Source organism: Panulirus ornatus, chromosome 37, assembly GCF_036320965.1.
Source record: "Panulirus ornatus isolate Po-2019 chromosome 37, ASM3632096v1, whole genome shotgun sequence".
Classification (NCBI taxonomy): domain Eukaryota; kingdom Metazoa; phylum Arthropoda; class Malacostraca; order Decapoda; family Palinuridae; genus Panulirus; species Panulirus ornatus.
The window spans coordinates 4,139,989-4,152,408 of record NC_092260.1 but is presented as its reverse complement, the minus strand read 5'-3'; the positions used below and the strand labels follow the sequence as shown (position 1 = coordinate 4,152,408).

Below are 12,420 nucleotides of genomic sequence, written 5' to 3'. Positions count from 1 at the left end.
ATGGAAAGCTGTGTGGGGCCTGGATGTGGAAATGGAGCTGTGGTTTCGGTGCATTATTACATGACAGCTAGAGACTGAGTGTGAACGAATGGGGCCTTTGGTGTCTTTTCCTGGCGCTGCCTCGCGCACATGAGGGGGGAGGGGGTTGTTTTTCCATGTGTGGCAGGGTGGCGATGGGAACAAATAAAGGCAGACAGTGTGAATTATGTACATGTGTATATATGTACATTTCTGTGTGTGTATATATATGTGTACACTGAGATGTATAGGTGTGTATATTTGCGTGTGTGGATGTGTATGTATATAAATGTGTATGTGGGCGGGTTGGGCCATTCTTTCATCTGTTTCCTTGCGCTACCTCGCTAACGCGGGAGACAGCGACAAAGCAAAATAAATAAATAAAATACTCTCTTATCCTTACATTACTTACTCCATCAAACCACCTCACACCACATATTGTCCTCAAACATCTCATTTCCAGCACATCCACCCTCCTGCGCACAACTCTATCCATAGCCCACACCTCGCAACCATACAACATTGTTGGAACCACTATTCCTTCAAACATAGCCATTTTTGCTTTCGGAGATAATGTTCTCGACTTCCACACATTCTTCAAGGCTCCCAGGATTTTACAAATGTATACTAATGAATATCTCTCTTTTTAAACCAGGTATTCCCAATCACCAGTCCTTTTTCAGCACATAAATCTACAAGCTCTTCACCATTTCCATTTACAACACTGAACACCCCATGTACACCAATTATTCCCTTAACTGTCTCATTACTCACCTTTGCATTCAAATCACCCATCACTGTAACCCGGTCTCGTACATCAAAACTACTAACACACTCACTCAGCTGCTCCCAAAACACTTGCCTCTCATGATCTTTCTTCTCATGCCCAGGTGCATATGCACCAATAATCACCCATCTCTCTCCATCCACTTTCAGTTTTACCCACATCAATCTAGAGTTTACTTTCTTACACTCTATCACATACTCCCACCACTCCTGTTTCAGGGGTAGTGCTACTCCTTCCCTTGCTCTTATCCTCTCACTAACCTCTGACTTTACTCCCAAGACATTCCCAAACCACTCTTCCCCTTTACCCTTGAACTTCGTTTCACTCAGAGCCAAAACATCCAGGTTCCTTTCCTAAAACATACTACCTATCTCTCCTTTTTTCTCATCTTGGTTGCATCCACACACATTTAGACCCCCAAATCTGAGCCTTCGAGGAGGATGAGCACTCCCTGCGTGACTCCTTCTTCTGATTCCCCTTTTAGAAAGTTAAAATACAAGGAGGGGAGGGTTTCCAGCCCCACGCTCCCGTCTCCTTTAGTCGCCTTCTACGACACGTGAGGAATGTGTGGGAAGTATTCTTTATCCCCTATCTCCAGGTATTAAGGTATTAAGAATATATGGTGTGGGAGGCAAGTTGTTAGAAGCAGTGAAAAGTTTTTATCGAGGATGTAAGGCATGTGTACGTGTAGGAAGAGAGGAAAGTGATTGGTTCTCAGTGAATGTAGGTTTGCGGCAGGGGTGTGTGATGTCTCCATGGTTGTTTAATTTGTTTATGGATGGGGTTGTTAGGGAGGTGAATGCAAGAGTTTTGGAAAGAGGGGCAAGTATGAAGTCTGTTGGGGATGAGAGAGCTTGGGAAGTGAGTCAGTTGTTGTTCGCTGATGATACAGCGCTGGTGGCTGATTCATGTGAGAAACTGCAGAAGCTGGTGACTGAGTTTGGTAAAGTGTGTGAAAGAAGAAAGTTAAGAGTAAATGTGAATAAGAGCAAGGTTATTAGGTACAGTAGGGTTGAGGGTCAAGTCAATTGGGAGGTGAGTTTGAATGGAGAAAAACTGGAGGAAGTGAAGTGTTATAGATATCTGGGAGTGGATCTGGCAGCGGGTGGAACCATGGAAGCGGAAGTGGATCATAGGGTGGGGAGGGGGCGAAAATTCTGGGAGCCTTGAAGAATGTGTGGAAGTCGAGAACATTATCTCGGAAAGCAAAAATGGGTATGTTTGAAGGAATAGTGGTTCCAACAATGTTGTATGGTTGCGAGGTGTGGGCTATGGATAGAGTTGTGCGCAGGAGGGTGGATGTGCTGGAAATGAGATGTTTGAGGACAATATGTGGTGTGAGGTGGTTTGATGGAGTAAGTAATGTAAGGATAAGAGAGATGTGTGGAAATAAAAAGAGCATGGTTGAGAGAGCAGAAGAGGGTGTTTTGAAATGGTTCGGGCACATGGAGAGAATGAGTGAGGAAAGATTGACCAAGAGAATATATGTGTCGGAGGTGGAGGGAACGAGGAGAAGAGGGAGACCAAATTGGAGGTGGAAAGATGGAGTGAAAAAGATTTTGTGTGATCGGGGCCTGAACATGCAGGCGGGTGAAAGGAGGGTAAGGAATAGAGTGAATTGGAGCAATGTGGTATACCGGGGTTGAGGTGCTGTCAGTGGATTGAATCAAGGCATGTGAAGCGTCTGGGGTAAACCATGGAAAGCTGTGTAGGTATGTATATTTGCGTGTGTGGACGTATGTATATACATGTGTATGGGGGTGGGTTGGGCCATTTCTTTCGTCTGTTTCCTTGCGCTACCTCGCAAACGCGGGAGACAGCGACAAAGCAAAAAAAAAAAAAAAATGTTTGTGTTGTGTGTGTGTGTGTGTGTGTGTGTGTGTGTGTGTGTGTGTGTGTGTGTGTGTGTGTGTGTGTGTATGTATATGTATGTATGTGTATATATTATGTATATGTATTTGTATGTATATGTGCATATATGGCAATTTATATATATTATTTATGGGTGGTTGGGCCATTCTTTATGTTTCCTGGTGTTACCTTGCCTATGTGGGAAACCAATTAAATATAATAAAAACAGAAATATATACTGTCTGTTAAGCAATCAACCCTCCTCACAACCTGTCCTCAAACATGTCATTTCTAACACAGTCACTGTATTCCTTATTTGTCAAAAGCTCATGCCACATGTCCACATATCATGAATAGGACTACTATAACATCAAACACCCACCTTTGCCCTTAAAGAAAGTCACCTCTTTTTCCATACATTCTTCAATGTGCCCATGACCTTTGCCCCTTCACTCTCCAAATGACTCATTTCAGCTCCTTTAATAGAATGAAGAAGGGTAGAGGTGTATGTATGGAAGTGAAGAAAGGATTACAGGACAGCATAGTTCTCCTGCCCTAATCTATGCAGCCAAAACATGGACATGGGATGAATCATAAAGTCAAGAATCCAGGCTATGGAAATGAGTTATTTGAGAGAAGCATGTGGTATGACTAAATGGAATGAAGAGAGTAATAAAGGGGCATATGAGAGATCTGGTATAGCAAAAATACAAAGGAAATGAATAATGGAGTGGTGGAGTGAGCAAAATGTGATACCTTGTGGTAGTCTGGGCATGTGAAAAGGAAGCAAGACAGGGAGCATTGAAAGGAAGACCACTATGACATGGGGAAATAGATTGTAAGAGAACTGACAGGAAAGAAACGGGGGAAGAATGCCTGAAATGGTGTATGCAAGGGAAGAATGTAAGGACAGGAATAAATAGAGACTCTTTTGCCATGGTCACCACCTTGATGGGCCTTCCTACAAGGAACAGGTATCAGAGATATCGATAAACAGGTGGTTCCATTTGCTGCCATATCCACTCCTAGGTATCTAAAACACTCTACTTCCTCCAAGTTCTCTTCAAACAAACTCATACTCAAACTAACCAGTTCCTTTTTACTGTAGAACCCAATGACCTTGCATTTTCACTTTTACTCTAAATTTTCTCCTTTCACACGCACACCCAAACTCAGATACCAGCCTCTCAGTTTCTCACTTAAATCTGCCACTGGCAACATGTCATTAGAAAACAACAACTGACTCATCTCCCAGGTGCCCATCCCCTAAACTTCCAACAGAATGCATAACTGCTCCTTTCTATAACTCTTCCATTCACCTCCTTTACCATCCCATACTTAAACACATCAAATAGTCATGGTGACATCATATACTAATGCAGCAGACCCACCTTCACCCACTGTCCTCTCTTCCTATTCACATACATACCTTACTGTCTAGAAAAAATTCATCACTGCTTCTAATGACCTTTCTCCTACAACATTAACTAGTAACACCTTACACAGATGCTATCATACATGTTTTTCAAATCCATAAATGCCACAAACAAGGTCATCTGTTTAGGTGTTTCTCACACAAATTCTTCAAAACAAACACCTGATCCACATATCCTCCACCACTTATCTAGCCACATTGTTCTTCTTGAGTCTGAAACTGTGCATGCCACCACCCTCTCAATAACCACTCTCCCATACAACTTACTGAGTAGACTCAACAAACACATACCTCTGTAATCTGAATATTCACTTTTGTCCCCCTTACCTTTATACAATGCCACTATACTGGCATTCCAGCAGCCCTCAGGTACCACACCATAAGTTATGCATACAATGAAAATCCTAACCAAACAAAAAAGATCACCCCTTTCCTTAAGATATTCACTTCAATCTCATACATTCCAGCTGTTTTGCCTGCTATGCAACAAAGAGGCTGAGAAACATTATACAAACCACAAAAACCATTCACTAGTCATTCATTTAACTGGTGTCATAAAACTTCTTTTAACTTTTTTAATGATATTATGTTACTTAAGAACTAATACTGAGTGGTGGAAATCTAACAGAGCTTACCTTGTATATGAAGATGAATGCAATCAAAGTAGCAAAGTTTTCCTCAGTAAAACGGGTGATGTAGCACACCAATGCAGAAGCATCTATGGCCACTAAAATCATAAGGATGAGGCCAGCCCACAAACCAATCCATAAGCGGAACGATAGGTAATTCCAATCCATTGTTCTGAAAAGTTTAATAGAAATATAATGAATGCATTTTTTCTTCCTTCTTTCCTATTCCTGCTTCTTTCCATACTGAAGTAACTCTTATTCTATACATTTTCATTTTTTCTGTGTAAGTGATTGGTAATGTTATACTTTTCTGTGAGTCATATATATACAAAATACCTTATCAAATGCTTTAATTTTCTGTGTAAGTGATTGGTAATGTTTTACTTTTCTGTGAGTCATATATACAAAATACCTTATCAAATGCTTTGATCAACCATGTCATCTTTCAACACCAATAGATGTGGTAATGGTTGGTATATATAATCTTTGGGAGATTCTACAAGCATTACCCTGCTTTGAGTACAGGAAGATGCAACATGATACAAATAAATCTTAAGAAGGATTGTCTTGTTAATGGAAAAATGGTTTGCCTTTCTTCAACTGTTAACTCTTTCCCTAAATCACACTCTCAAATCTTTACTCTTCCTGTAAGACTGTAAATAGTTTTGAAATCCAAATTACACTCCAAAGTTAAATAATTTTCTATTTCTCTGTCTTATGCCATTTACTTGAGCTCTACTAACTTTTATTTCCTTAACCCTACTTTAATTCTCTTTATATCCTTCTTTCTTACCAAAAGTAAGTAGTACCTATTTCATCTTTGTTACAGCTTTCACAAAATAAGCAATATTCTTCAGCAAATATTGAGATCTGATCAGTATAGGTATAATAAGATAGTGTATGACACTATGGAAGCCAGAACATTAAATGTCACATTATGTATATGCTAACTTCCTATATATGGAAAAATATCCACTGAAAATGCACTCCATCTGAAATAATTGTGTGAGGCAGTTATGTGAACCTAACCTGTTTCATATCCAAATGTCGATATAATATTCTCAAGTGTACATTTTTACCACATTTGATATTCTAGAACATGGAAGAAAAAATCTGCACCCTGCTGTGGCACAATCTTTAACTACAGATCACCATCTCCAGCTCACATAGTCATAGTCTGAAAGCAACCAAAATTCTAATGTCCATGCATTTATGATATATTCTTAATTGGAGCATGAGTTCCCATAAGTTGTTGCTACATCTGTGCATTGCTAGTGTCAACACCATGGCTTTGTCACTGTTCTCCCAATCTGAATTCAAAGTGGTGACATTCCATGCTTTTACTTTCAGTTACTTAAGTAATTTCTGTCCTTATTTTGCCCTTATCATAGTATCCTGCAATCATCCAAGTGATAGTGCTGAGTGTAATGGTGCAAAGGGGAAGGATGTTACACTTACCATCATTGCAGAGAGATGAAATTTTACAGCACTTAGATAAAGGTTAGTCAGTGCATAACCTGAAGCAGTGTTATGGTGCTGGTTTACATGAGAGTATACACTATTAAGAAGCAGTGGCAAAAGCTATTAGAGTTTTACACTAAAAGTGATCTGAAAAGGGGCATTGTTATGCACATAATGCATAGAACAAGATCAACTGACCTTCATAAGGTTATGTACAAGTGGTTTACGGAACATCATAGAAGTGTCTCCATTTCTAAGCCACTTTGGCGTGAAAAGACTAAACAAACTCATAAAGTTGAACATTAGTCAGCCTTATCAGTTTATTTCTGGGTGGTTGAAACAATTCATCTTGCATATCCTGCACTTTTTTTCATGCTCCCTCCTCTACACAGCCTTATCTATAGCCAATGCCTCACATCCACATAATATTGTTGGGATTACTATTTCTTCAAACATACCCATTTTTGCCCTCCCACATAACGTTCTCTTTCCACACATTCTTCAGAGCTCTCAGAGCCTTCACTCTTCCCGCATCCAATGATTTACTTCCACTTCCATGGTTCCATTTTCTGCCATTATCCACTCCCAGATATCTAAAACACTTCACCTCCTCCAATTTTTCTCCATTCACAATCACACCCCATCTAACCTGTCCCTTAACCCTGCTGACCTCAATAACCTCGCTTTCATGTACGTTCACTCTCAACTTTCTCTTTTCACATATTCTTCCAAATTCAGTAACCAAATTCTGCTGTTTCTCACTTGAATCTGCCACTAAAGCTGTATTATCATCAAACAACAATGACTTACTTCCCAGGCCCTCTCATCCCCCACAGAATGGATGTGTTGGAAATGAAATGTTTGAGGACAATATTTGGTGTGAGGTGGTTTGATCAAGTAAGTAATGAAAGGGTAAGAGAAATGTGGCTGAGAGTGTGGCTGAGACAGCAGAAGAGGGTGTATTGAAATGGTTTGGACATATGGAGAGAATGAGTGAGGAAATATTGACAAAGAGGATATATGCGTCAGAGGTGGAGGGAAAGAGGAGAAGTGGGAGACTAAATTGGAGGTGGAATGATTGAGTGAAAAAGATTTTGAGTGATCGGTGCCTGAACATATAGGAGGGTGAAAGGCATGCGAGGAGGAGAGTGAATTGGAACGATGTGGTATACCAGGGTCGACGTGCTGTCAATGGATTGAACCAGGGCATGTGAAGTGTCTGGGGTAAACCATGGAAAGTTTTGTGGGGCCTGGATGTGAAAAGAAAGCTGTGGTTTCGGTGCATTACACATGGCAGCTAGATACTGAGTGTGAACAAATGTGGCCTTTTTTGTCTTTTTCTTGTGCTACCTCACGCGCATGCAGGGGGAGGGGGGTGCCATTTCAGGTGTGATGGGGTGGCGGCAGGAATGGATGAAGGCAGCAAGTATAAATAGGTACATGTGTATATGTCTGTGTATGTATATGTTGAGATGTATAGGTATGCATATGTGCGTGAGTGGGTGTTTATATATATGCATGTGTATGTGGGTGGGTTGGGCCATTCTTTCGTCTGTTTCCTTAAGCTACCTCACTAGTGCAGAAGACAGCAACAAAGTATAATAAAGTATAACAAAGCATCTCTATCAACCCTATCATATGCCTTCTCCAGATCCATAAATGCTACATACAAATCCATTTGTTTTTCTAAGTTTGTTTTTCTAAGTATTTCTCACATACATTCTTCAAAGCAAACAACTGATCCACACATCCTCTACCACTTCTGAAACCACATTGCTCTTCCCCAATATGACGCTGTGTACATGCCTTTACCCTCTCAATCATTACCCTCTCATATAATTTACCAGGAATACTCACAAACTTTTTTTTTTTTTTTTTTTTTTTTTTATACTTTGTCGCTGTCTCCCGCGTTTGCGAGGTAGCGCAAGGAAACAGACGAAAGAAATGGCCCAACCCCCCCCCATACACATGTACATACACACGTCCACACACGCAAATCTACATACCTACACAGCTTTCCATGGTTTACCCCAGACGCTTCACATGCCTTGATTCACTCCACTGATAGCACGTCAACCCCTGTATACCACATCGCTCCAATTCACTCTATTCCTTGCCCTCCTTACACCCTCCTGCATGTTCAGGCCCCGATCACACAAAATCTTTTTCACTCCATCTTTCCACCTCCAATTTGGTCTCCCTCTTCTCCTCGTTCCCTCCACCTCCGACACATATATCCTCTTGGTCAATCTTTCCTCACTCATTCTCTCCATGTGACCAAACCATTTCAAAACACCCTCTTCTGCTCTCTCAACCACGCTCTTTTTATTTCCACACATCTCTCTTACCCTTACGTTACTTACTCGATCAAACCACCTCACACCACACATTGTCCTCAAACATCTCATTTCCAGCACATCCATCCTCCTACGCACGACTCTATCCATAGCCCATGCCTCGCAACCATACAACATTGTTGGAACCACTATTCCTTCAAACATACCCATTTTTGCTTTCCGAGATACTGTTCTCGACTTCCACACATTTTTCAAGGCTCCCAAAATTTTCGCCCCCTCCCCCACCCTATGATCCACTTCCGCTTCCATGGTTCCATCCGCTGACAGATCCACTCCCAGATATCTAAAACACTTCACTTCCTCCAGTTTTTCTCCATTCAAACTCACCTCCCAATTGACTTGACCCTCAACCCTACTGTACCTAATAACCTTGCTCTTATTCACATTTACTCTTAACTTTCTTCTTCCACACACTTTACCAAACTCAGTCACCAGCTTCTGCAGTTTCTCACATGAATCAGCCACCAGCGCTGTATCATCAGCGAACAACAACTGACTCACTTCCCAAGCTCTCTCATCCCCAACAGACTTCATACTTGCCCCTCTTTCCAGGACTCTTGCATTTACCTCCCTAACAACTCCATCCATAAACAAATTAAACAACCATGGAGACATCACACACCCCTGCCGCAAACCTACATTCACTGAGAACCAATCACTTTCCTCTCTTCCTACACGTACACATGCCTTACATCCTCGATAAAAACTTTTCACTGCTTCTAACAACTTGCCTCCCACACCATATATTCTTAATACCTTCCACAGAGCATCTCTATCAACTCTATCATATGCCTTCTCCAGATCCATAAATGCTACATACAAATCCATTTGCTTTTCTAAGTATTTCTCACATACATTCTTCAAAGCAAACACCTGATCCACACATCCTCTACCACTTCTGAAACCGCACTGCTCTTCCCCAATCTGATGCTCTGTACATGCCTTCACCCTCTCAATCAATACCCTCCCATATAATTTACCAGGAATACTCAACAAACTTATACCTCTGTAATTTGAGCACTCACTCTTATCCCCTTTGCCTTTGTACAATGGCACTATGCACGCATTCCGCCAATCCTCAGGCACCTCACCATGAGTCATACATACATTAAATAACCTTACCAGCCATTCAACAACACAGTCACCCCTTTTTTAATAAATTCCACTGCAATACCATCCAAACCCGCCACCTTGTTGGCTTTCATCTTCCACAAAGCTTTCACTACCTTTTCTCTGTTTACCAAACCATTCTCCCTGACCCTCTCACTTTGCACACCCCCTCGACCAAAACACCCTATATCTGCCACTCTATCATCTAACACATCCAACAAAATATTCACTCCATCTTCTCACTTCACCACTACTTGTTGTTCCCATTTGTTCTCTTGCCTTATGCACTTTCTATACCTCCTTCCAAAACATCTTTTTATTCTCCCTAAAATTCAATGATATTCTCTCACCCCAACTCTCATTTGCCTTCTTTTTCACCTCTTGCACCTTTCTCTTGACCTCCTGCCTCTTTTTTTATACATCTCCCAGTCATTCGCACTACTCCCCTGCAAAAATCACCCAAACACCTCTCTCTTCTCTTTCGCTAATAATCTTAATTCTTCATCCCACCACTCAGTACCTTTTCTAATCTGCCTACCTCCCACGCTTTTCATGCCACAGGCATCTTTTGCGCAAGCCATCACTGCTTCCCTAAATACATCCCATTCCTTCCCCACTCCCCTTATGTCATTTGCCCTCACCTTTTTCCATTCTGCACTCAATCTCTCCTGGTACTTCCTCACACAAGTTTCCTTTCCAAGCTTACTTACTCTCACCACTCTCTTCACCCCAACATTCTCTCTTCTTTTTTGAAAACCTCTACAAATCTTCACTTCACCTCCACAAGATAATGATAAGACATCCCTCCAGTTGCCCCTCTCAGCACATTAACATCCAAAAGTCTCTCTTTCACATGCCTATCAATTAATACGTAATCCAATAATGCTCTCCGGCCATCTCTCCTACTTACATGCCTATATATTCATTCATTTATTTAGCTTTGTCACTGTCTCCCGCGTTAGCGAGGCAGCGCAAGGAAACAGATGAAAGAATGGCCCAACCCACCGCCATACACATATATATACATACACGTCCACACACTCAAATATACACACCTATACATCTCAATGTACACATATATATACACATACAGACATATACATATATACACAAGTACATAATTCATACTGTCTGCCTTTATTTATTCCCATTGCCACCTCGCCACACATGGAATAACAACCCCCTCCTCCCTCATGTGTGCGAGGTAGCGCTAGAAAAAGACAACAAAGGCCACATTTGTTCACACTCACTCTCTAGCTGTCATGTAATAATGCACCGAAACCACAGCTCCCTTTCCACATCCAGGCCCCACACAATGTTCCATGGTTTACCCCAGATGCTTCACATGCCCTGGTTCAATCCATTGACAGCACGTTGACCCCAGTATACCACATCGTTCCAATTCACTCTATTCCTTGCACGCCTTTCACCCTCCTGTATGTTGAGGCCCCGATCACTCAAAATCTTTTTCACTCCATCTTTCCACCTCCACATACCTATACTTACTTATATCCCTCTTTTTAAACCAGGTACTCCCAATCATCAGTCTTTTTCAGCACACAAATCTACAAGCTCTTCACCATTTCCATTTACAACACTGAACACCCCATGTACACCAATGATACCTTCAACTGCCACATTACTCACCTTTGCATTCAAACCACCCATCACCATAACCCAGTCTTGTTCACCAAAGCTACTAACACACTCACTCAGCTGCTCCCAAAACACTTGCCTCTCATGATCTTTCTTCTCATGACCAGGTGCACAGGCACCAATAATCACCCATCTCTCTCCATCCACTTTCAGGTTTACCCATATCAATCTAGAGTTTACTTTCTTACACTCTATCGCATACTCCCACAACTCCTGTTTCAGTAGTGCTACTCCTTCCTTTGCTATTGTCCTCACACAAACCCCTGACTCTACTCCCAAGACATTCCCAAACCACTCTTTCCCTTTACCCTTGAGCTTCGTCTCACTCAGAGTCATAACATCTAGGTTCCTTTCCTCAAACATACTCCCTATCTCTACTTTTTTTTTCATCTTTGTTACATCCACACATATCTAGACACCCCAATCTGAGCCTTTGAGGTGGATGAGCACTCCCCGCATGACTCCTTCTGTTGTGGAAGGTTTTATGAATATATGGTGTGGGAGGAAAGCTGCAGAAGCAGCGAAAAGTTTTTCCCAAAGATATAAAGCATGTGTAAGAGTAGGAAGAGAGGAGAATTATTGGTTTCCAGTGAAGGTCAGTCTGTGGCAGCGGTGTGTGATGTCCCCATGGTTGTTCAATTTGTTTCTGGATGGGGTGGTTAGGGAAGTAAATGCAAGTGTTTTCGAGAAAGGGGCGAATATGCAGTCTGTTGGGGATGAAAGGGCCTGGGAAGTGGGTCAGTTGTTGAATGCTAATGATACATCGCTGGTGGCTGATTTGAGGGAGAAACTGCATAGGTTGGTGACTGAGTTTGGAAAAGTGTGTAAAAAGAGAAAGCTGAGATTAAATGAGAATAAGAGCAAGGTTATTATGTTCAGTAGGGTTTTGCGACAAGTTGATTAGGATGTAAGTTTGAATGAAGAAATATTGGAGAAAGTGAAGTGTTTTAGATATCTGGAAGTTGACTTTGCAGCGAATTGAACCATGGAAGAAAAAAAGAGTCACAAGGTGGCGGAGGTGGTGAAGGTTTTAGGAGCAATGGAGAATGTGTGGAAGGATAGATCAAAAATGGGTATGTTTGAAGGAATAGTGTTCCAACAATAATATATGGTTGT

The 12,420-nt window shown here is 41.5% G+C and overlaps 1 protein-coding gene across 33 annotated transcripts in view; it reads right to left on the bottom strand.

Moving 5' to 3' along the window:
- Positions 1-12,420, bottom strand: part of Ndae1 (Na[+]-driven anion exchanger 1) — a 680,061-nt gene that overhangs the window by 389,252 nt on the left and 278,389 nt on the right. For all 33 annotated transcript variants that reach the window (XM_071683718.1, XM_071683724.1, XM_071683696.1 and 30 more), the window contains one exon: positions 4,727-4,892. In XM_071683718.1, the coding sequence (XP_071539819.1) occupies positions 4,727-4,892 (166 nt within the window). The remainder of the gene's footprint in view (positions 1-4,726; positions 4,893-12,420) is intronic.